Below are 25,814 nucleotides of genomic sequence, written 5' to 3'. Positions count from 1 at the left end.
TCTTGTTGTAATTTGTTTTTTGTTTTTGAGAAATATTTTTATTTTCCCACTGTGTTAATATTACTGAAAAGGCAAGTGCATAAAAATATCAAAATTTCAAAGTTCGCTATTTTTTTGTGATCAGTGTATAATAAGCAAACATGCTTATACACTGCTATAAACCCATACAGAAAAAAAATTTAAATACTTAAAAAAATTCTAGAGTTAAATTAAAGGCTTTATAAACAAGTCAATAATTGAGAATTTTCTCAAGTCAATAATTCCAAAGAATTACCAAATATAATTATTTCTGATTAATTAGTTCTAATTATCGATTGGACCTTTTCTTACCTGCTTTGCAACTTTAACAGCATAAATTGTTCAATGAAAAATTGCAGTCGCTAGTCTCGATTTACCATTAGATTAGATACTGTTTTTCGATAGCACACTAAAGTGATTTATGATAAGGTTGACAATTATCAAATAGCCATAATCACACTTGATTTATTTAATTTTTCTTGCCATTTTGGTAAAAATTGTGAACTCATAATTGGCCCTATGAAGTTGATAAGTGGAGAAAAGATTGAGGCTGTATTTAATTTTTTAGTTTTACATCGGTTTTGCACTAAACTGAGGGCGGGTTGTAGAGCTTTGTACTGGTGGAGCTTTGAGGACGAAAGTTCGATTGGTGTCGGCGCTCCTTTGCTGCCTCCTATAGTTCAAAAATCCGGTTCGGCCAAAACCAAAACTGGCCGTAATATTAAAACGGTTAAATTTCGAGGGCCGTCTATTGAAAAAGGGAATATCTCTTAAAGGAGGAGCGAGGGAAATGCAAAATATATGTGGGGGCAAGGCAGACGGGCTCAGACCAGCGCTAGTGTTCTCGGTGGTGGGAGCAGTGGCGTTTTCTGAGAGGGCTAGTCGGTCTTCGGAGGTCGTGAGAGGAGGAAGTGGTCAACCAGCAAAGAAGGGACTGTTAGAAGAGACACTCAAGAGTGAGAGTTGACACTAAACAAGAGACCTCCAAAGGCCGAGAAGAAGAGGCAGTCTACAAAGTTCTCCAAAGACGTCGTTACGCACATAGAAAAGAGATAATCGAGTGGTACAAAAAAGAGAAAAAAGTCCAACCATGGCCGATAAGTCGAAAGAGGAGTTTTACACTCGACCTCCAAAAGTCGGTGGTTGGACTTCTTTCAAGACCTTCCTGTGGAATTCCGAAACGAATCAGTTGATGGGAAGGACTTTCCTGTCGTGGGGTGAGTACCGTCTTTTTTTAAAGATTTTTCCACTTTAGAAAAAACATCTCAATTGGGTGGACCGCAACAAACTAGCCCAACAACCACTATTCAACAAAAGTTAATTTTTTTATTTTCAAAATCAACAACATTGATTATAATTTTTGAATTATTTTAATCTATACTCTTGATTTTTTTTTAGTTCCTTAATTAAGTTTATAATTTTAATTTTTAACCCTTTACTCACGATATTCCAGTTTAAAAATGACTAATGCTCCTAATTAAAACAGGAAAAGCACAATTAAAAAAACGAAACTTACTGGAGATACTAAACCATCAACGCATGAGCGTTCTACATTTTTTGCATACACCACGCCTTAAGTCTCAGAAAATTTCTCTCCCCCCTAGCGAAAGCGGTAGTTTTAGCTTAGCTCGTAGGCTTTACAAGTTAGAAATAATTTTAATTTTCCTTTTTTGTGTCCAGTTTTACGGCATATCGATTTAAATGTCAAATAAGGTGAGAGCAGCGCCGGTTTCGCCGGATTCAACCGGCGCTCGCCGCATCGGAGAAAGGAAGAAGGCCCAAATTTTATTTCCCTGTTTTACCGCAAGAATAACCGAAATTAACATCGATCGAACTCATTACAATTGTGTCAAGGCCGCGTGGACGGAGTGCAGAAGGGTAGCCCCGCGGAGGGTGGGCAGGAGACACCCCGTAGAAGCCGCCGCGGACCCGCTTTTCCACCGGATTTTCCACCGGGGAAAAAAAGGCGGAAAATCTCAAAACTCTCGGGGGTTTTTCGGCTCGACGGGGTAGAAAATATGGGAAAATTCCGCGCCTGCGCTCCTCCATTTTAACGGGTTGAGCCTGATTTTGGATCAATAGCAGAGTGAAGTCTGTGACGTCAGAAAGGAGGGTCTGCAGAACGTCCCCCCCCGAGTGGTGGGAGGCTCTCTTCCTCGCATGATCGATATAAAACTGATCAACACGACTTTTATCCTCGATTTTCGATAATGGAACTGAGGATGCCTTTGGAAAATCAATTAAAATCCGTACTTTATAATTTGCACCAAAAAAATTATACCAAATTTCACCCGATACGCTTATTTATTGAGCCTTGAAAGTCCATCACGAAATTGACTTTATCTGACTCCACGTTATTCACCCTCTTGCCATATAACCGCCGGCCTGAAAAATTGATCAAACTTCCAAACTGATATGATCAAAAAAATTACTTTCTTATTCTTCATAGAAAACCTTTTTCAATAGAAAACTCAAGAGTCTTGAAATTTGTCTTGAAAATTTATTAGAATAGTCTAACTCGTTTGCAAAATTCGAACTTGAACAGTCAAGTTTTGAAGGCTTCAAATAGCATTTTTTAAAACGTCCTCTTTCATTATACGAAGGATTTACAATCGTCTTGTTCAATTATCAACTAAATAATTTTTTGTCAGGCAAACATGTTAACAAGAACCAAAAGTTTTTATTTTATTTTATATCTATCACTATTATTTATAAATCCCATATCGCACGTATTTTATTAATATGTTCAAACAGGATCATGAATCTTAATCGTCCGGCGATAAAAAAAGACAATAAAGAGTGTTTTTTCTATTCTGTTTTGATTTATCGATCTAGCTGCCGTGACCGCCATCCTAGTGCCACAAGATTTTGTAAAATAGTAAACCCATCCCCTCTACTGTTTTATGGAGCACTCCTTTTCACCTTGATGATGATAATGCATCAAATTGCTTCTGGAGAAAACTCAAACATGCCATTGACAAATTAGAAAAATAGTGACTTTAGTAAAAAGATAAAATTTTATCTTTAGTAAATATTAACTTTAGTAAAAAGATAAAAAATAGTTACTTTTGGTAACTTATGAATTGCCTATTTAAGTTTTTGAAAATCCGTAGGACATTTTAATTTTTTTTAATTTCAGATACTTTTTAAAAGCTTATATCAATATATTTAAGGAAAGTGATTGCATGAAATATCGATACGAATGTAAGAATTTCTTCGTCTGTTTTTGTGACAATTTTGTTGTCATCTTCTCAATAACTTTTTCATCTATCGATCCAATCGTAAATTTTGTCTTAGGTCGTTTTGTTTTAAACGTTCCCGGTTACATGTCTAATATCTTTTGACGTATTTGTGTAGTTTTCTCTTTGTCAAACTGGTCACGTATCTGTTCACTAACTTAAGGCTATTGTTTTTATGTTTTTTCTGCCCGATAGCTTCATTTTCTGGGTCAAGCGGTGGACTATGTTTGATGCGAGTCCTTCAGGAATCACAATGGAAAGAATCCTGAAAAAATACAAACAATGATGTTTTTTAAAGTTAATTATTAAACAGAGAGTATTTCGTTTGTACTTTTCAATACCGCTTATTTCTCTGTGATCCATCACATTCGAAAATTATATTTATAGTTTGGTATTTTCTTACCGATTTAATATTGTAATTTTCTCTTAGGTTTAATTTTTTTATTATAACTTATTTTCCTGTTTCGTTTTGTATCTTACTTGTATTATTGTACGTACGGTTAAAAAATATATAAAAATAGCAAAATCTAATAAAATTGATCTTTGGAATCTGACGTTAACATTGTAAGAGGACAGAGGTGGCCGTGTGGTTAGGGTGTCCGACTCGTATTTCCCACGTTAGCCGTCCTGGGTTCGAATTCAACATAGCCGATGGAATTTTATTTTGTAAAAATATACAAAATGTATTGTAAAGCGGTTCGACCCCTCGTCCGCGACACCCGTGGACATTAAGCCCTCCTGCAAAAGCACAGGACTTTAAGAAAAAATTACTTTTACTTACATGCGCTCCTGAATTATTATAAAGATAATTTATATAGGAACTGATAGCATGACAAGCTCCTTCGAAAAATATTTAAAAAAAAAAAAAAACGCTGGTTGTATTTATTCTACACTAACAAAAAGAAAACTACAAGATCTTTTCATAAAAACAAGATTTTTAATGAAATGATAAAAAACAAAGTTACTTTACTGGCTTCTTAAATTTTTATTTACAAAAAATTAAAATCAATCCGAACACTGAATTAATTTGGTCAATGAGAGCCATTAATGTTTTATGAAGTTGTCCATTTTGGTCAACCCGTTGGCCAATCAAAGCTAAATTAAATTTGATTAGCAAAGCTAATTTAATTAGGATTTGTTTTAAACAATGTATAAATGAGGATAAAATCAAATTTTTAAACCGTATCCCGGGTAGGATTTTAATACTATCATATTACGATATTATTTTTTAATTAAAGCTCATTGCAGGCCAAGGTATTTTTTTCTGTGTGCGTGAAAATTCTCAATTGATTTTTATTTCGTTGATTTTTCTTATCGTTTTAATTAAAGGCCGTATGGAATAAGTGATCAGTTTAAAAAAGTCCTTTGTTGACGGGGTAAATACAATATTTAAGAATTAATCATAGAAAAGTAGGTTAAGAAATTGGATAATCACTCAACTTTAAATATTTCATTTAGGCTCGTTCAAGGACCTTAATTGATTGAGGTAGCCACTCGATTGAATATATATGAAGATCTGTTCGATTTGTTGACAAATTGATTATATCGGTAGATTTTATTTGCTGAGGTGTATGAATGAATACTTTAAATAGTATATTAAAAATTGATTAAAGGTTAATTAAGTGAGTTAAGAATTTTTTTTACACCTCAATATTTTTGAACGATTTATTTATAAGCAAATATGAGGACAATCTAGTAGAAAAATTTTTATTTTTGTAAAACGTCCATTTGAAAAAGATTTATAAATAATTGAAATAATAGACCTCTCAGGGAAATGTTTTTCTCTGGAATTCTAGGAAAGACTAGTTCAGCAAGAAGTTACAACAGATATTTTTTATATAGATAATGCCAAACAAGCAACCTATTTTTCTAAATCCTTGACATTATTATTTCTGCACGAATGTACCATGATTATATAAAATCTTAAAAAATAAGTGTTCATTTTATTGTTTATAAATTATTTTGTTTAACGGACGTCTTAGTAAAATGTTAAACTCTTAAGTAATTTTTAATATCGCCAATAATTCTTTCAACTTAGAAATGTCCTGGAAGTAGAAAGATGGAAAACGTTCAACATTTAATTTTTTTTCCATATATGTACTATATTATGATCCAGTTTTCTCCTTGAAAAGGCAGACAAAATTGATAGAAATGTTGATTGTTAGAACTAAATAAATGTGAAATAAATAAATTTATTAACAATATATACTTAACAATATAGAAGTATTTTTTATTTTAATAATTTAACTTTATTCCCTTAATCCTATGTTTTAGTGTGCCACACCTCCTTTTCCACCGTCTCGTAACAAAGGGACGAGGAGGTCGTGGCAACCAATAATTTCTGTCGTAACGGTCTTAACGTCCAACTAAAAGTTGGGTGTCGAGAAAAAAAAGTCATAACCACTTTACTATTCTTTTACGTATTATTAAAATTCAAATTATGGGCTGTGGCGGGATTCGAACCCAGAAGCGTTAGCGCGGCGAATACCAGTCGGACGCCCAAACCACTCCTTTCCTTCCATAGATATTGTATAGTATCTTTATATATTTAAAAAAGTAATATTGTTAGTAAAAAACTTCAAATGTTTTTATGTTATGGGAATCTTTTAAAAACATCAGATTTTCTTTTCCCATTTAACTGAAACTGCAACTCGGGCATGCATTTATCACTCTTAATGATTATCTGCCGGTAATAAATATTTATTTAGTAGCCTGCTGGCATTGAGGCCCGAGGGAATGCGAGCTCCACGGGGATTAACTGTGGTAATAAAATAGCAAAATATGCAAGAAAAATGGCAAACCGTCGATTAGCTGTTTATTTGAGGAGTCATCGTTTTGATTTTCGAATCTTCTTATGTCCTTTTTTTCGAAATTTTGAGGATTTAATGCAAATTAATACTAGACTTGTTATTTAAACATTTTAAAATGAAAATTTAAACTAATCTCAACAATCGGCAAAAGACAATTCGGTCGAATATTAGAAAAAAAGTCTACGAAATAAAATAATAGGCCTATCCAAGGCCTTGTTCTTTTACAGTTATAAATACTTTTATCTTTTACAATTTTTACAATTACCTGTTGACATTGAGATCAATTGCTCAATAATTGGGGGAAAAACATTCGCCACAATATGCTCGACCCACTTTCGATAATTTTTAATTAAATTGATAAGGGTAAAAAACATTATTTCTTCAAACGGTGACCAAAAAAATCATTACTATTAAATTTTAGGCTTATTTATACTTAAAAAGTAAATTAAACAATGTTTGTCCTTTGATGTATTGTGATCGTTGTGTAATCTGTGCAAAACTTTGTAAAATGAACCATTTACTTTTTGGCTTGGGGGTCTTCTGCCTACCATTATAAATCATTAGTCATTTTTACTGTTCATTGAGTGTATATTATAGCAATTGTTTTGAACCTACATACCTATTACAATTGAACAATAGTAACTTTTCGTTTATTTTTATTTAAAAAATATTTGAAAAAAGTCGCTTCTTGAACCTGAGTCAAATTTCACAGAGTAACACAATTGGCACGGGCTAAAAACCTGTGACCCAATTGATGTGAATAAAGGACTCACAACCCTGTCGAATAGAACTGAATTATACGATTGAGAAGGGGGGTGAACAACGAATTCTACATTTGCCTCACGTGTAGAAACTGCATAGCACTACAAGGTTTCCGAGCGCCGTTCGTGCTCGGTTTTCTGATCAGAGATCGGCGTGAATTTCACAAAGAAACAATTACTGAAATGACAAAAACTGTAAAACACCTCCGTGGATAAAAAGGTTGTTTTGTAATAATCATCATCGCTCCCTAACACGCTTTCTGTTTGTTGTGTTGTTTCTGTCTTCACTCTCTCTCTCCTCTCTCTCTCTCTCACGCTCTCTCTCTCTCTTTCTTTCTTTCTGACTTCTCTGTTTGTACACCGTCTCTCTTACACTCACTCATCCTCCATCTCAAACTCAGCTATTTCCTCCCTTAATATAACACTCTCTTTCTCTCTCTTTCTCTCTCTCTCTCTCTCTTTCTTTCTTTCTTTCTTTCTTCCTTTCTTTCTAACTTCTCTGTTTGTACACCGTCTTTCTTACACTCACTCATCCTCCACCTCAATCTCAGCTATTTCCTCCCTTACTATAAAACACTCACACTCTCTCCTTTTCTTTCTTCTCTCTCTCTTTCTGTCTTCTCTCTCTCTTTCTTTTTTCCTTTCTTTCTATCTTCTCTGTTTGTACACCGTCTTTCTTACACTCACTCTTCCTCCATCTCAAACTCAGTTATATCCTCCCTTACTATAACACTCTCTCTCTTTTTCTGTCTTCTCTGTCTGTATTCTGTCTATTATTTACTCACTCTCACTCAACCTCCATCTCAAACTCTATCATTTCCTTCCTTACTAAAATAATCTCTCTCTCTCTCTCTCTCTCTCTCTCTCTCTCTCTCTCTCATTCTCTCGTATTTGTCAGAAAGAAATTAGTTAATTCACTCATAACACCTCATTTGAGATAAAGTGCATCTATAATAACTGATTTATATCATACAAACAAACCTTGATATACAAACAGCTCAAAAATGCATGTGTTAGATGGATTTTAAGACTAAAATATGATAGTACTATATATGATAAATTTAAAAAAATTACTTTAATATATTAAGATAAATTAGAAAAAATGACCATCTTATCAACAATGTTTACAATTATTTGGAGATCGTGAGATGCGATCTGGTGTGACATAGTTTTAGAAAAACATTTTCTTTATCGTGCCAACGTTTCGATCTTTATTGAGATCATCTTCAGTCCTGGGAGTTATAAACATTGTTTAAATATACAAATACATGTAAGATGTGAAAAAATGAATTAATACAATGTTAGTAATTTTAGACTCAATCAAGAATGTTTACAATTATACACTCTAAGCAACCGAACTATCTAATTGTTAAATGTAATAAAGAGAAAAGTTAAAACATTCAACTTTTGACAAAACAATAATAAATAAAGAGGTTTAATAATATTCTAAATAGTATTTCTTTTGAGAGCAGTTTTCGTACTTTCAAAAGAAAATATCCAAAAAATCTGATGGAATCAATCATGGAAACCTTAATTAATTAGTATTATGTACATATTATATTTTTCTGTATTTTCTAAATAATTATAATAATAAAACTAATTGGTTAATGAATTTGAAGTCACGATTAACTATAAAAAATTCTTGTTAAAGTTTTTATTGTTTATATTTTCTTTTTCTTTTTAAAAAAATCATTTTTTAAAAAATAAATTCAAATTTTCTTATAAATTTCTAAACCAAAAAAATTTTCTTTGCAGCTTGAAATATTTAATTTAAAAAACATGTAAAACTTTTTGTTGTATTTTATTTGTAAAATCAATTGTAGAGGCCAAAAGAGCTTGCATAAAATGTATGAACAACAAACTCACATTAAGTGAAAGAAAGGTCTACGAGACCTAAATTTGCGAGGTTAAATAAAACTTTTTCTCTCTCTCTCTCTCTCTCTCTCTCTCTCTTTCTCTCTTTCTCTTTCTCTCTCTCTCTCTCTCTCTCTCACTATCTCTATCTCTCTCTACCTCTATCTCTATTTATTTATCTATGTTCTCATCTTTCTCTTACACCGTATACCTAATCTCCTATTTTAGTTCGAACTTACTACTTTTATCCCCTCACCGTTTTATTTATATTTATATATTTAGTTTTATTTATCTGTATATCTATCGTCGATTTTACTTATATATTTATCTGCTCGTAAATATGTTTCAAGTTTCTAGTAATGTATCTATTGTGTATGTGTTTCTACACGCTTCTAAGGGGAACACTAAGACACATCTCGATTTTTCCCTTGTCATACAATCAATATAGGAATGTTTGAAATGAATGTTGTTGAAAATGAAAAGTTTTAGGTCTTTTTAATTAATTATAGTTACGGAATGGCAAAAAATAAGAATAGCACTTTCTATGCATTTACTGGAGTTTCTGAGAAAGTGAGAAAAACATACATTTCAAAACGGATGCCATTTCAAAATAGCTAATAATTTTCCAGACCATATTAATTTGTTTTTTTTCTTTATCTGTTTTATTTATCTTATCGGCATGGTAAATTGAGATTGTAGAAAAACCCCCAGATATTTTCTTAATATAACTTTTAAAAAATCTATATCCAGTTTCCATTTTTCCCCTGCCTGTTTGCTCGCACATGTTGTGAATTTTAAACACTAGTTAATTCATAGTAATTTCAATATTATATATAAATATAATTAATAATATATAAATATATATAATAAATAATATAAAATATAATTATTTTTAAGTGATAAAATTAATTTTTGTAGTCGAATGTTGACCACTTTTCTGTACGAAGAATAATCACTAATAGAAATGTCAACAAATTAATTTCGTACCGTGTTTCACAAAACAGATACAGATGATTTGTTTTGTAAAATACAGTACGAAATTTCGATTCAAAACGGACTATTAAGGAGAGGAAGAACACAGGAGAGCATCAGACACAATGATATGGTATGCAGATGGCTCCAAAACAAACGAACGAACTGGATGGGGCGTTTTCTGTACAATCCCAAAACACGAGAAATCAAACTCATTAGGGAAGTACACTTCGGTCTTTCATGCAGAAGTACATGCCATCAATGCTTGTGCCTTGGAAAATCTTAAAAGAGGTTACACTGGCAAAAAAATCCTCATAAGTTCTGATAGGCAAGCAGCCATTAAAGCCTAAAAGAATTGGATCAAAATTAGTCAGTGAATGCATCGAAATTCTCCAAAACTTGGGGAAAACAACCTGATGATATCTTGCGTGCCAAGGCACAGGGGAATTTTGGGTAATGAGAAAGCAGACAGTCTAACCAGAGGAGGATCTGCAAGACCATACATAGGCCCCGAACCTATACTTGGGATAACAACAACAAATATAGAATCCTCCATCCCCGAATGGAGAACCCCTCCAAACAAAAGGAGAACTGGATAAACTCCAGCGGCGCTAGACATAGTAAACTTATGATGAAACAACCCTCACCAAGACTGGCAAAATCATTGCTGCAATTGGAGAGGGCCCAACTCAGAGGAGTGGTAGGACTACTAACCGGTCACTGGCATCTGGGAAAACATCTTCACAACGAGTATATACAACCATGATTCCATTTGCAGATTATATAATGAGGAGGAGGAAACAGCCACCCATATCATCTTCGAATGCGAAGCTCAATGGAGATTTAACCTAATGTACGAAAAAACTTAGGGAATCAAATTGTAGCAGCGATAGACCACCTGATACTTCTAAGGAGAAGGATTGAGTCTATTGCACTGAACTAAGGAACTAGGAAGGAACAATAACCCAAAACGCTGCAGTGCCTGGCGAGCACAAACCCCGCTTCCTAGTTTCCTTTTTTACCATACCATACGACATTTCTAGTAATGAGTATTCTTCGTACAGAAAAGTGGTCCACATTTGACTACAAAAATTAATTTTATCACTTAAAAAATAATAATAATAATTTTTGTAGTCAAATGTTGACTACTTTTCCGTACGAAGAATAATCATTAATAGAAATGTCGAAAAATTAATTTCGTACTGTGTTTTACAAAACTTTTCATAAATCATTTTTTTCTTTATTCCGTTTTTGTTAGCCTCTATTAGTGGAATTTCCGATTGTATTATCAAGTCATAGTAATAATATTTATCTATCCATTCAACTGAGTGGCAAAGTGATCCCCGAATAATTTCCTCAAGACGAATTCGAGAAAAATCGACCGTTTTGGATCGAAGGGAAAGAAAAGAAGTCAAACGACGAATCTTCATAACAATTCATACAATTATTACGACGTTGAAATAAAAAAAAAATCACAGTTTGTAAAATAAAGAGCAAAGTAAGAGAAAAGTCAAAACGAAAAGTCAAGGTTTTGAAAAACGTTCACCAAATTATTAATTGGGGCATGTACAATGCCGAAGGTTAAATTTTAGTTTAAACTTAAACTGAAAACAGAAAACTTCCTTCAAAACGGGACAACTTTATTTGGCACGTTTTTGGAATTTAATGTCTCTTGAAAACGCCTACCGGGTTTTCTCTTAATTGTTATTGACCGGCGACCGTCGCGGAAGGCAAGCCGGTCGATTCACTCGTCGTTATCACATTCGATGATACCCCGTATCTAAAATTATGCCAACTGGTGCTATTTCGCCTTTAATCAACTCTAAAACTGCAAATTTTATTAGATAAAGGTTTTTTTTTATTCTTATTTCCTCTGCTCAAAGCGCCTAAAATTTATTGAGTTTTAAGTTTTCCACGACCTGCTGTTCAATAAGATACGAAACCGTTATAGTTTTCCAATCAATGACTTCCTTTATTTTAACATTTTTCAAAACGACGAAAATCACTTTGTTACAAATTCGATACCAATGGAATAATTGGAGTCCGACAAAGGAAAGGTTTATTCCACATGCTGACACTGTTCCAATAGATGGTTTGTCCCACTCGATCCAATTAAACGTCCTAGATTCCCCCCTATTTGTCTCAGGGGCACACGGACAAACAAGTAATCGATTGGAGAGAGAGAGAAAAAAAGAAATTAATAAACAATAACGCCCGATTAAAATGGTTTCACTTGTTTGAAAATATTTCAAATAGCTTGGAAGAAAACCTGAATTCTGTTAGAAAGATTGGTTTAAACGAAGCATAATTACATCTTCTCATTATAATAAATGAAAACTGCTTGCCAATTTGGAATCGTTTAAGTTAAGATAATAAAAATTTCATTGATTTCAAATAAAAAGAAACCTTCGTCCTTAAAGATCCTAGGAGGTTTCTCCGTTTAAACGAAAACCAGTTTTCTCGGCTCATTTGATGTCTTTCTCTTATCTCAAATTAAACAGTGATAATCCTATTCGTAGTAACTCGTAAAATATGTTTTTTTCTTAATCACAACAGATAAACAGAATGCAATAATATTAAACATTTGCACTCGAGAATAAAAAAACAGTGGGAAGTCAAACAGAACAATTCGGTTGTTTGTCGATTGTTTGTTCTTGTATCTGGTCAATTTAAATTTGAATTTTATAACCGATTCTTAAATAATGAAGCAAGATGATTGATGCTGTGAATAATTCTCGATTTAAAAAAAAAACTTGAAAAAAAACGCGAAAGTTCATCTTTTTGTTCTGCCATTTACCGGAAATGTCTTGGTTTATTTATGCTCCTTTATGGTGAAACACCAAAACGCGTCGGGAACATTCAGACGCGGCCGGGTCAGGATGATCAATGATGATCCAACTGTGGACGGACATAACTGGGTCGGATTAATACGAAAATTTACAAACGCGCTCACAAACCGTATTCAAAAAATAAAGTTCGCTAGCAATAATTTGTACATTCAAATGTGAATAATTTGTGTAGATTAATGTTTAGATTTAAAAAAATCGATCATATCTGACCAAATTTACCTGTCGACCTGTACTGAAATTCCGTAGTCCATTGGCGCAAACCGACCAAAAAGATGGTGAAATGCCGATGACAGGCCAAAACAGCAAGGATAGTCGATCAGGATGATCTAACGACCAAATATGGTTTAGCGTTAAAGATTACGCCTTTCTGGATTTCCCTAGTCTGCGAAAATTTGCACAGTTTTGCAAAAATCAAATTAGAACTTTATTTTTTGAAATTGGCCGGATTTCCCTTCAACCTGCCGGCCTGGGAAACGGGCATTGTCTTTGTAATGAGTCCTGGGGTAAATTGTGTAGGAGGATGATCGATCCACCCTTTCAACATCCCTGGCTGAGGGGGGGGAGCAAGTGAATGCAATCAGGCTTCGAGAGAAAACAATGATTTTTATTTGATGATTAAATTAATTTTAAAATTAAATTATTAATTAAATTTAATGTTAAAAAATAATCTCTCGACTGGTTTCTCGGATTTAAAAGGAAATATGTAAAACTCTCAACAATTAAATGATGTCATATCTATTTTGTTTTATTATTATATTTTCTCATTATATTTTTGTATAATAGAAGAGAATATTTTCCCTCACAATTATGCCTCCTAATCTTATCCAACCAAACAAATCTTTGGTTATGACCCCTCGACCCACAACATTATGTAGATTATGTCAACAAAACGTTTTATATAATAATAAAAAATAATACAATTTATGTTTTTGCCATTAAAAAAATATACGGTGTGATATCCAATCAAGAATCGTTTATAATTATGTCTTATAAAAACAAAAAAATATAAAAAATATTTTTTTTAAACTATTGTATCATAGACCGAAAATAGATTTTACTGAGCTTAAATTTTTACACTAGACAGTATCGCTGTTAAATTTAGTTTAACACGAAACATAAATAATATTCAAATTTCTAATTGTTTAATGTTTTCTTACTAAATTTCCACACGCAGTTCTGAAATTGTTGATTTTCTCAGAAGTAAAAATGGTCTTTTTTCCCAATGTACAATACTTTATTTGACGTATTTTCAGTCAGAATCGGATTGTCTGGGTCATAAATCACCGAAAAAAGTTAAAAAGGTACTACAGAAAAAATCATATTTGAAGACTCACAAAGGTTTGAAAAAATTTTGTTTAATTTTTTACTATCAGGAGAAAAACAAGTTTGCGATCGTTCGAGTCTGTCGGGTTAATTATTTAATTTTATTAATCCATAAGCAAATTTTGGTCGTTCGAATAGTCTAAAATCTACTTCAGCCCAGCTTGGCAATTTTTTTTTTAATTTTTAAAGTTAGTTTCATTTTCAACAAAGCTCACGTGCACACTGTCAAAATTGACAAGTCGAACCGTCTTCCGTTTCTAAATTTAGTTTTGTTGAGTTTCCAAGTTTCCGTTTTGTACATTTGGATTTGAGACGAGAACGCGGACGTCGCACCTTGAAAACCGAAAAAAAAAAAATTAAAAACTAGGCTCAAAAACAAAATTTAAACTCGGTTGTAGCATGTATCTATAATAAAATTAATTAAACAGGGAAACAAGGTTGTGAATTTGACGATAAACATTCGGAAATAATTCATTTATGTTTAGTGGTCTAATTGACCAAATTACTTCTTTCAATTAATTATTCCTTTTTATATAAGGTCTTAGTTGAGATGAAAAGCCACGATAGCTCAAGTGGTTAGAGCAGCGGCGTATTGAGCCGAAGGTCGTGGGTTCGAATCCCACTCGTGACTTTAACTTTTTCATCTCAACCAATACCTTACATAAAAAAGAATAATTCAAAAATAATTATAATTAACTGGAACACGTTCTCTTTAATTTTTAATTTTATAAGAGACATTCTTTCCTTCTAACAGGGCCGATGTGGCCGAGTGTTTGGGCGTCCGACTATTTGCCGCGCTGGAGGTTCTATGTTCGAATCCCGGCCTGGCCCATGAATTTTTAGTTGGAATAGTATGAAAAATAAAAAAAATATTAATTGGTCAAGCGGACCACGAAACCTAGTGAATTTAGTGTGAAAAAAGTCGTGTATACTTGTTGTAGTATAAAGCCTTCGTGTACTTTTTGTTGTTTGTTTGTATAACATTAACAAGGGGCAAAATTCAGTTACGTAGGCAGATATATTCCAATGTAAAATTTTTTAATAACAGATCCTGATTTGTCAATTGATCTAAAACCACCAAATATTGCCTATTTTTTTAACCACAAGTTTTGTTTTTCCTTGAGACTTCAAATGATTTTTTTTAAATTTATATACATACATATAGCTAAAATGTCTTCTTCTGTTCACAGCTAAGATTTTCTTCTTTTATGCCTGTTTCTACACTGGCCTTATATCCTTCTTCTTCGGACTCATGGCACTGTTTTACCAAACGTTAGACATGAACACACCGAAGTGGCAAATGTCCAGCTCGCTCATCGGCAACAATCCAGGTAATCCGGCCATAATTTTTCCAGCTGTGAAAATGGGGGGAGGGGTTGCCGCAGGGGATGAAAGGGGGTTGAAACTGTGTCAGGGACGGATTCGCCTCTGGCGAGCGGATTAGTCACTACAACGACCCCCGCAGTCTGATATTTTCCATTATCGGAAAAATGGATTAGAAGCTGTACGTACAATTTATGCTTGATAATTTCTAAGGGTTGGGATTTGTCGTGATTCTTCGCTAGTCGCTGGCATAACATAAAAAAAAAACACGATCTTTGAATAGACCTTAATTCGAGTAAAATATATTGGTTACAAATTTGAATCATTCTCTTACAAAAAATTAGTATATAGTCTTGTATATTCCAATCAGGTTTTAAGATAATTTGAAATCGTCATAATATCATCTGACATGAAGATATTTTTAATATAAAAGAAATAAATAGCAAATATACCATTCACCGCGACTATATTTACTCTATATAAAATTTTTAAAAAAAGACTTATTAAACAATATATATTAAAAATATAATATGATTAATTTTACGTCCCATATTTTTCTACGAACCTGTTATTTTGGTAGTTTTCGACCTTCCTGGTTCGCCAACCCTCGCTGTATTTCTCTATGATCTTGCCATTTCGCCATGAAAAATGGTTTTGCATTTTTCGTTCATCTAATTTTCGTTTTTTAAAATTTCAAATGCCATTACGGGTTGAAGCCGGTGATTCAGGTTCACCACCCTGCGTTTTGGACTGGCTATCATCGCAGCATTTTGCCACCATCAGTAGTTATGAATTCTAGATGAAGTTTTACAATTATCTAAGAGGGTCCTGCAAATTTAAAAATGATAACAACGATATTGTAAGGGATTGTCCTGAGATCTGAGAAGTGGTGAATTTGTAAATTGGTCTTTTCGGGTCACCTGGTCCGCCAACTTCGCTGGACTTTCCTTTAATCTTGGGATTTTTATCAATTTTTAGAATGCCTCCAAAAAATTGAACGCTTGACATTTGATAGTTTCAGATCATTATAGTCCTCTTATCCTTTCTGTCTTTTTCTTTGATTTTTGACATTTTGTCATCAGTAGTGAACTTGTACATTCTAATTGATCTAACTGAATATTTTAAAGGTCGAATACCATTAAGAATCCTGCCCGAAAAAGTATTGTGTTATGGTATGCGAGGTGATAGACCTTATTTTGGTTGTTTCCGATCATTATGATTTGCCAGTCCCTAATTAGATTTTGCCATCATCAGCAGTGATTAGTTGAAATTTTACAATTATCTACAAGGATTCTGCCTTGTTAAAATTTAAAAATGATGAAAAAATGATTTTGTAAAGGATTGTCTTGAGATCTGCGACGTTTGGTGTTTCCCGACTATCATGGCTGACGGCAAGATTTTGAGTTAATCTGGTTTTAAAAATCATCTAACACTAAAGTTTCTGCCTTGATAACGTTTACAAAATACTAACAAAAAGGTTTTTGATGTTGTATTTAGATTGGCTAGTTTTGATGAAAATTCAGTTCGGACATTTCCAATCATTCTGGTCCGCCTGTCTTCGCTGCTCTTTGCTATCATCAGTATGACAAGTTTTAGTTGAAATTTTGTCATTATCCATGAGGATCCTGCGTTAATAAAATGTATAAATGATAAAAAGATTTAGAAAGGGATGCCCTCGAAGTCTTCGAAGTGATGAACCTGTAGTTTGGTGTTTTCTGGCTATCCTGGTTTTTCCTTGGTCCTGGCTGTCCACAAGATGTTTAATTAATCTGGTTTAAATATTTTTAAAAGTCAATTAATACTAAGTTATTAATATTATTTATATAATTATACCAAGGTGATAAAATTTATAATGGTCAAAAAGGTTTTTGGTATTAAATTCACTAAATTCGTGGTCCGCCTGACCAATTAATACTTTACAATTAATTAAGGTTTTTTGTTGAGATGTTCAGTTTGGTCGTTTCCCATTATCCTGCTCTGCTGATTCTGGCTGGTTTTGTCTGTGAGAAACATTTTTACCTGAAACTACCAACGAACAAAATCTGACTCATCAGAACAGTTATGAAAGTTGGTTGTTCGTGAACGAATTGTTTACTAGAGTTTGATCGTTTCCAATCATCCTGGTCCGTCTGTACTCGCTTTTTCTCTGCAAGAAACATTTTTATTTCTCAAAACACCGCTAATATCTGACAGACCAAAACAGTAAGGAAGGATTGGGAAGGTTGTTCGTAAACGACAAAGCTACAAATTATTATATTTTGTTAGTTTACGACCATCCTGGTCCGCCTATTCTCGCTTGTTTGTCTGCCAGAAACATTTTTTTCTCAATTCAAAACTACACTGAATAACATCTAACAGACTAAAACAGTAGTTCTTGTAGGCCTCAATTTTTTCAAAGGTCCAGTACCCTAAATGGTTCTGATTTGATTAAAAAAAGTACTAAGTATGAAAACTAATTGCAACGGTTTGTTTTGAGATGCGAGGTGATGAACCTAAATTTTAACCGTTTTTAGCATCCTGGTCTGCCGTTTTACGCTGGACTTTTCCACTAAGGCCTCTCTCTTGCCAAAAAATTTACCAACAAAACTAAATATTTTTGAAGTTATTGTGTTAAAAACGACAAAATTAAACGTCAAATTGGTTGTTCCCAACCATCCTGGTCCGCCTATTCTTGCTTGATTTGTATCTAGATAACTTTTTTTTCTGAAACCCAAATTGAATTATGTCTGACAACCAAATCAGAAGAGACTGGCTAGGTGTTCGTGAACGACCAAGCTTCTAATTGACTATAAGAAAGGAAAAGAAACATCGCAAACTTGATTTAACGTAAGCGTGATCCGAAGATTTATTAAAGGTATGGCATTACAATTGCGACCTTCAAACAAGGTCTTCCTGCACAACTGGTTTTTTTTTTAATCAAAGAGCTTGTCTTGCAAGTCAGCTATCTGTCTTTGTTGTTAGATTTTGTAAAAAAAGAGGCTGTATTATTTATTCGAAGTGGAACTAAGTAGATAAACGGTCCTGAATGGGCTAAAAATACTTGACATGCAAAAGATTAATTATTATGGTTATGGGAGAAACGAAGTGGCGTGGTCAATAAATTTAATAAATTCAAGTTTTCGCCGTACCTCGAAGCCGCAAATCATCACACGAGAAATACCAATTTCTATTAATGCTCAGAAATTATAATATATATGTATGTATCTGTATATATATAAATATTCATAAATGTTAGGACATTTTCTTCCGTTTTATCAGATCAAAACGTGACATTTTCTTAAGCATGAATCTATTAATGAACTCGGTGCTTAGATTTAAAAAAAGCCTTTGCTTTTTCGATTTAAACAAGAAGGGTTTTAAAATTAATTTATTGTAGCTTGGTAGTTTCCAATTATCCTGGTTCATCTATTCTCGCTTGTTTTGTCTGTCAGAAGTTTTTTTTTTATTCCACTGAATATCACCGGGCAAACCAAAACAACGAAAAAAGGCTAAGTTGTTCGTAAACGAAGAAGCTATTTACCGTAAGTTTGATCGTTCCCGATTATCCTGGTCCGCCTACGCTCGCTTGTTTTGTTTGCCAGAAACATATTTTTCTCCGAAAACTCCACGGAGTATGATCTGCAAGCCAAAACAGCGAAGAAAGTCTAGGTTATTCGTAAACGACGAAGTTACAAATTATTTATTGTAAGTTCCGATCATTCTGGTCCGCCTACTATCGCCTACTTTGTTTTGCCTGCCAGAAACATTTTTCCAAAACCTCTCTACCATCTAACAGACTAATAGCGAAGAAAGACTAGATTTGTCGTAAACGACGGTGCTACAAATTATTTATTATAAATTTACTCATATCCCATCATCCTGGTCCACCTCTTGCTTGTTTTGTCTACCAGGAACGTTTTTTTTGTCCGAAAACTCCTCTATTATCGGACAGACTAAAATAGCGACGTAAGGCTAGATCGTTCATAAACAACGATGCTCAAACTTATTTATTGTAAGTTTAGTAGTTTCCGATCGTCCTGGCCCGCCTACTCTCGCTTGTTTTGTCTGCCAGAAACATTTTTTTTCCTTCAAAAACTCCACTAATTATCATTTAACAGACCAAAACAGCGAAGAAAGGCTAAGTTGTTCGTAAACGAAAAAGCTACAAATTATTTATCGTAAGTTTGATCGTTTCCTATCATCCTGGTCCGCCTATTCTCGCTTGTTTTGCTTATCAGAAACTTTTTTTAAGGGAAGAAGTATTAATGGACGAATTACTTATTGTCAGATTACGAGAAGCCTCTGTTATGTTGATTTAAACGCGAAGTTTTTTAAAAACGCATAATTAAGATGGATTGATAGATGTCTTATATTTTATTAAATTAACATATATTTGGTGTATAAAATAATTTAAGTCAATAAATGACAATTTTTGTTCAAAAACCTTTTATGTAGGTTTAATATTTAATAGAGGGCGTGATGTTCTTAAAATTTAATAATGGCTTAATGGTTTAAGGTATATTGTTAGCTTTTTCCCTTAAAGATTAGCAGATCTGTAATCCTCGTGGGATCTTCACTGATGTGTCTGGCAGATAAACAACGGAAGATGTCTGACGTCTCTGACAAACCAAAACTGCGGGGATAAACGGACGAAGTTACCAATTACGAAACTTCATCACCCCGCAGATATCAAGTGGAAATCTAATCAAATTATTTTAACTCAATTTGCAAGTAAAGCCTTCCCACACAACGAACCTAAATTAAAATTGATGTTTGTGTGTTGTAAATATTAAATAAAAGTTGTTCAATGCTTACAAAGAAAAACTAGTTGTCTAATGCAGTTTAGTTGTTTCCGATCAGTTTTGGTCTGCTTATCCTCGCATTTTGTACACCCGAGATTTATAACTTAGCCTGGTTAGCTGATGTCTGATAAATCTTCAGTTTGGTAGTTTCCGTTCATTTTGGTCAGTCTATCTCGCTGTTTTGGTCTGTGCTACGCTCTTCAACCCTTGGCCATCTATCAGTTTTTTTGCCAGATTCACCATTCAAAATGGTAAGACGTTGGCTCGTAGGCCTTGGGAATAGGCAGCTATAACTATAAAGGTGGCCATTCACGATCGCTCCAAGCAGTCCAAATGCGATGCCGTTCCAAAAACCACGTCAATGGCAAAACTGAACTGGCATGCCCGGCTGTGCCGAATATTCGACCGGTCCAAACTCCATCGCGCCACTCCAAATATCTACGGCGCGACGACGGCATGGCGCGTTCGTGAATGGGAAAATCTGGCGTGGAGGGTGGGGATTTTGGCGCGTGGCCTGGTCGTGAATGAGAAAACCCTCGTTTTTTTTTTTTTGGCGCAGTCTCCGTCTTTCTGTCACTGAGCAAACATCTCCGTCGTACATTCTCAAAAAGTCAAAAACGTTTATTCTTTATTGGTAATGACATCCAATCGAGATTTTATTGTTGAGGTGATTGAATTGTATGAAAGTGTACCATGTTTATGAAAGTGGTGGACAATAAAAGAAATTCGATCCTCAACCAGTTGGTCGACGTTTTCAAAACAAAGGATACAAATGCAATGAGAGATGCGGTATTGATAACCCCTAACAATGATCAGAAATCGTAGTAGAGAACTTAAGTTCTTTGTAGTTCATCCCTGTAGCGAGAAATCGTAATGTGGTTGCCAACCTTTCATATAGTGATGATTCTCTCATGACTGTCTTTTGTTTTCTAATCAAGGGGGTAACAAGCTGGAGTAAATATAAATAAGACGTTAATCTTTTTTTTGTAAGGTTTTAGTTGAAATGAAAAAATAGTGTCACGAGGGGATTCGAATCCACAACATTCGGCTAAATACGCCGCTGCGCTAACCACTCGAGCTATACTGACTTCGATCCACTCGGGCACCAACTCCCCATCACAACCTACAACCTTTCGGATTTTCTCTCTTTTTGTTATTTTTTGGTATCGGAGAGGATCGAAGTCACGATAGCTTAAGTGGTAGAGCAGGGGCGTATTTAGCCGAAGGCCATGGATTCAGATCCCGCTCGTGGCACTAGCTTTTTCATTTCAACCAAAACCTTACAAAAAAGATTAAATAATTGAAAGAAGTAATTTGGTCAATAGAACACTAAATATAATGAATAAATAAGATGTTTCATCCATCCTTAAATAGTTCCTCCAATCAGCGGGTTCAAGGGAAAGTTCTTTCATCAAATTGATATGGGTATTACGGCTTATGTTCAGGAGCCACTTCTTACACCATTTTCTCTTCGATTTTTTGCTTTTAATATGTAAATAAACAGAAGAGTAGCACAAGAGATCGTCATCCGTTTTGAGACGGTAATTCACTGGTTGACGTTCGGAGCGACTGGCTGTGGAGCGGTCGTGAATGCCCCTCAAATTTCAGGCACTCCAAATGGAGCTGTACGGCTTGGCGCGGTTTCATTTGGAGTGATCGTGAATGACCACCTTAAGGTTTTCTGTAATATCTTAGATGTTTTTCCACTTGGGCTTATCACTATGATGCAAAACATAACATTGACTGGTTATTAGAAAATGTCAATTTTTCTATTATTGTTGGCCTGAGCACGTTTGCTTTATCGAGTTTTTCTTTTAGGTGGGAGTCAAAGGACATCGTAAAAGTGATAGTTACACCTAGGTAGGCTTGATATAGTATCAACTGGTGCCTTTCTATTTTTATATTTTCTTCTGTAGGTCCGGTTTGAATGATTAATTGACTAGTCTTCTAGAAGTAGGTATTGTTTGCAAATGATATTTTCGAAAACATCCATTAGTTTGAAAAGAGTTTCGCCCCTCAATTTGGTAAAAGGTAAAGCATGGCAGCGGTAGGAATAGCAGGGCGTTCTATTATTCAAACCCTTTCGATTTTTAGATTATTGATATAATTTTTTCAATTCCCCCGGCGTTCTGGGGCTACCCTCGTGGGAGTTTATTAAATTTATTACTCCTCCTGTCCACCCTTTTCCTGTCAAATTCTATACGACGAAACTTGCGTGCTACTTCTCTTGTACGACTCTCATCGATCACACGAATCGAGCTCCGCCTGGTATTTTACCCTCTTCAATGGAAACACTTTCACCAGAAAAAAAACCTTACTGAGTTGTTCGTAAGCTCCACGAAGAATTTAATAGTGGTGTTCAACGAGTTCGGATCATGGCAGTTATCTCGTTCCATAATGTGGACTTATGATTAGCAGATTAAACAGAGTTAACAAAGAGATTATATCAAATCGAGACTTGTTTGTTCGTTTTAGTATAGGCCAAGGCCCCAAAACTTCGGCTATCTTTGATCACAAAGGATTATTCATACATACTTCAAAAGAAAATGTATTTATTAAGATAAATGTTAATTTGATACAACCGTTTGAATCAATAAACTGTTAAGGGTATAAGCAATTGTAATTTTCCAAACGAAATTGAACTTCCAAATAGAATCCAATGGAAATTAACGTTATTCAATTAATATTATAATTTTTCAAACAAATTGAACTTTTTCCTAATCAAATTTAACTTTCTTCAAAGTAAGTATAACTTTTTCCAAAAGAAATTGTAGCTTTCTAAAGCAAATTGAACTTTATTTAACAAATAGAACTATTTGCTAGTCCAAGAGACCTGTTTTTTTAACTTAAATTAAACTTTTTCTCTAATCAAATTGAATTTTTTCAAATTAAAGGAACTTTTTTCCCGAAAAGTTGCCTTTTTAAATCAAAATGAACTTTTTCCCAACAAAGGTGTACTTTTTCCAATCAAATTACATTTTTGCTAACAAAATTAAACGTTTTCCTAATCAAATTGATCTTTTTTCGCTCATATTGAACTATTTTCAAGCCAAATTCAACTTCCCACACCAATTTTTTTTTAAATTAAATGCAACATTGTTCAACAATAAATTGAACTTTTTACAAATAAAATTGATATTAATACTCTATTAATTATACACAATTTTTTTTCGAAATGAAAAATTTGTGTCACAGGCGGAATTCGAACCCACGACTTTATAATTAGAATAAAATCGGGTAGTCGAAATGAGAAGCATGGGCGATCGAAGTCACGGTAGCTTAAGTGGTAGAGCAGCGGCGTATTTAGCCGAAAGTCGTGGGTTCGAATCCTCCCGCCTGTGACACAAATTTTTCATTTCGAAAAAAATTGTGTATAATTAATTGGGTATTTATATAATTAATAGAAGCTGATAAAATTTAGTAAAAATTGATATTTTTAAATTAAATTGAACCTTTTTCCATTCGAAATTGAACGTTCTAAAACAAAATTTAAATAATCTTCTAATCAAATTGTTCTTTTTTCGCTCATATTGAACTATTTTCAAGCCAAATTCAACTTTTCACACCAATTTTTTTTTAAATTAAACTCAACATTGTTCAAAAATAAATTGAACTTTTTACAAATAAAATTGATTTTTTTAAATTAAACTGAACCTTTTTCCATTCGAAATAGAATTTTCTAAAACACAATTTTAAAAATCTCCTAATCAAATAGTTCTTTTTTTCACTTATATTGAACTATTTTCAAGCCAAATTCAACTTTTCAGATCAATTTTTTAAAATTAAATTCAACATTGTTCAAAAATAAATTGAACTTTTTACAAATAAAATTGATTTTTTTTAATTAAATTGAACCTTTTTCCATACGAAATTGCACCTTCTAAAACAAAATTTAAAAAATCTCCTAATCGAATTGAATGTTTTAACAATTTTTTTCTATCAAATTGATCTTTTTTCATTAAAATTAAACTGAATTGAAGAAATAAAACAGAATTGAATTTTTTAAACTAAATTAAACCATTTCTAACTAATATAATTTTTTCAAACCTAATTGAAATATATTAAATAAAATTAAACATTTTTCATACGGATTCACTTTTTTACCGATACATAGATCACATTTGTCATTTGGAAAATCCGGAATGGTGGTTAAACTACTACATGTTGAAAAAAAAATATTTTAAACACTCGCTGGGTGTTTACTTGTAGAACGAACGGCTTATTTTCAAAATTCAAAATGTGATAATCAAAAATTTAACAAGTGGGTGTTCTGCCAATGATCATGCTAAGACTGATCGAAAACGTAGAGTCTTAAGACTTTAAAGATTTAAATTTAAAAAATGTTAAATAACTGTGATTTTTCTAGGTCTAGGGTTCAGGCCGATGCCGCCGGAATCTCACGTTGAAAGTACGTTGATATGGTATAAATCCCAGGAGGACAACTTCGCCCCGTGGACCGTCAAGTTGGACGACTTCTTGAAACGTAAGTGTTCAATAAAACTCCCATGCCCAAAAAAACTCTTATGCTCTACGAAGAAATCATATTCTTCTTGAGTAAACCGTTTTTTTAATCGCATCTTTTTGTCCATTTCCAGCGTACAGGGAGCAGGATCCACACGAATCAAACGTCCAGGTGTGCGACTTTTCAACGACCGACTTCAATGACAAGGTCTGCAGAATCGACATCGCCGATTGGGTCCCTTGTACAAAAGATTCCAATTATAATTATCATACGCGCGCTCCCTGCATCTTCCTTAAGCTCAATAAGGTAACCCAAAATTATTTATATGCCCTCGAGGCTCTTATAAAAGTAAATTGGCCGGGGTTATATTCATAATAAACGGCACTCCAGGCGCTTATAATTTATAAAGAGTAACACAAAGAAAACTTTATCTTTAGAGTCAAGAAAATTGACAGCTTTTATAGATGGCTGGTCTGGTCTGTCTATCAATGAATTAAACTGCTTACAAAAATCCTCACCCTTATAAAATTTTCGATGTAGAGTCATAAACGAATGGAAAAGTAAATTTCAGATTTTAAAATTATAATTACTATGGGTTCCCAACAGCAAGTCGTATCAACCCTAGGGGTATGGGTTTTTGAGTTAAATCGCTACACGCCCTTGCGTAACTCAATTCAGACATTCTTGAACCCAAAAAATATATAAATAAATAAATTTATTAAATTGTCATTTGTTTATAAACTGCATAATACACTTCCTAACAAAAACCGCCTGGTTTTTGCACAAAAAAATGGTCAACTTTGGAAACGCATATTTTCTCAGCCTTTTAAATCACGGTACGTCGCTAGGTCTCATTTGTTAGAAAATTTTACACTGAACAAGATGGTTTTTTTAAATGTTTGCCTAGCTTCAGTCATTCATCAGTAAATTCAAAAATTCGGGAACATGTTCATTTTTGCAATTTTAACGAAAACTTCAAATTGAGCTACGGAGCCAGGAAATCGTCTTTGGAACGTCGCCCTATAGCAACCGGTAGCAAATGTTAATAAGCTTTCAATTGGTCACCTTCCACTTTGCCCGATTTCTAAACAGTTTTCGAGCTTTTCGCAATTTTTGAGCAAAAACGTGGTTTTTACGCGCTCATTGAAAAAACCGATCACACACTCTCTCTCTCTCTCTCTCTCTCTCTCTCTCTCTCTCTCTCTCTCTCTCTCTCNTCTCTCTCTCTCTCTCTCTCTCTCTCTCTCTCTCTCTCTCTCTCTCTCTCTCTCTCTCTCTCTCTCTCTCTCCCCCTTTTCAAGATTGCATAAATTTTGAAAAGTCATGTTTTCGGAAATTTTACGCTTTACAACTTTTATTCCGAGGACTTTTTCAAAAAGTGAACAGGGAAGCGACAATTCTTACATTTTGTTCCGTTGACCT

The 25,814-nt window shown here is 33.8% G+C and overlaps 1 protein-coding gene across 1 annotated transcript in view; it reads left to right on the top strand.

The window, feature by feature from the left end:
- Nucleotides 1–846: 846 nt before the first annotated feature.
- Nucleotides 847–25,814, top strand: part of LOC106666803 (sodium/potassium-transporting ATPase subunit beta-2-like) — a 33,234-nt gene continuing 8,266 nt past the window's right edge. The window contains exons 1-4 of the mRNA XM_014394264.2: nucleotides 847–1,235; nucleotides 15,017–15,157; nucleotides 24,297–24,413; nucleotides 24,526–24,698. Of these exons, the coding sequence (XP_014249750.1) occupies nucleotides 1,109–1,235; nucleotides 15,017–15,157; nucleotides 24,297–24,413; nucleotides 24,526–24,698 (558 nt within the window). The 5' untranslated portion in view covers nucleotides 847–1,108. The remainder of the gene's footprint in view (nucleotides 1,236–15,016; nucleotides 15,158–24,296; nucleotides 24,414–24,525; nucleotides 24,699–25,814) is intronic.

The sequence above is a fragment of the Cimex lectularius genome, unplaced genomic scaffold, assembly GCF_000648675.2.
Source record: "Cimex lectularius strain Harlan isolate CLEC.00 unplaced genomic scaffold, Clec_2.1 scaffold2, whole genome shotgun sequence".
NCBI classification, from domain to species: Eukaryota; Metazoa; Arthropoda; class Insecta; order Hemiptera; family Cimicidae; genus Cimex; species Cimex lectularius.
This window is presented reverse-complemented; position numbering and strand designations above follow the sequence as displayed.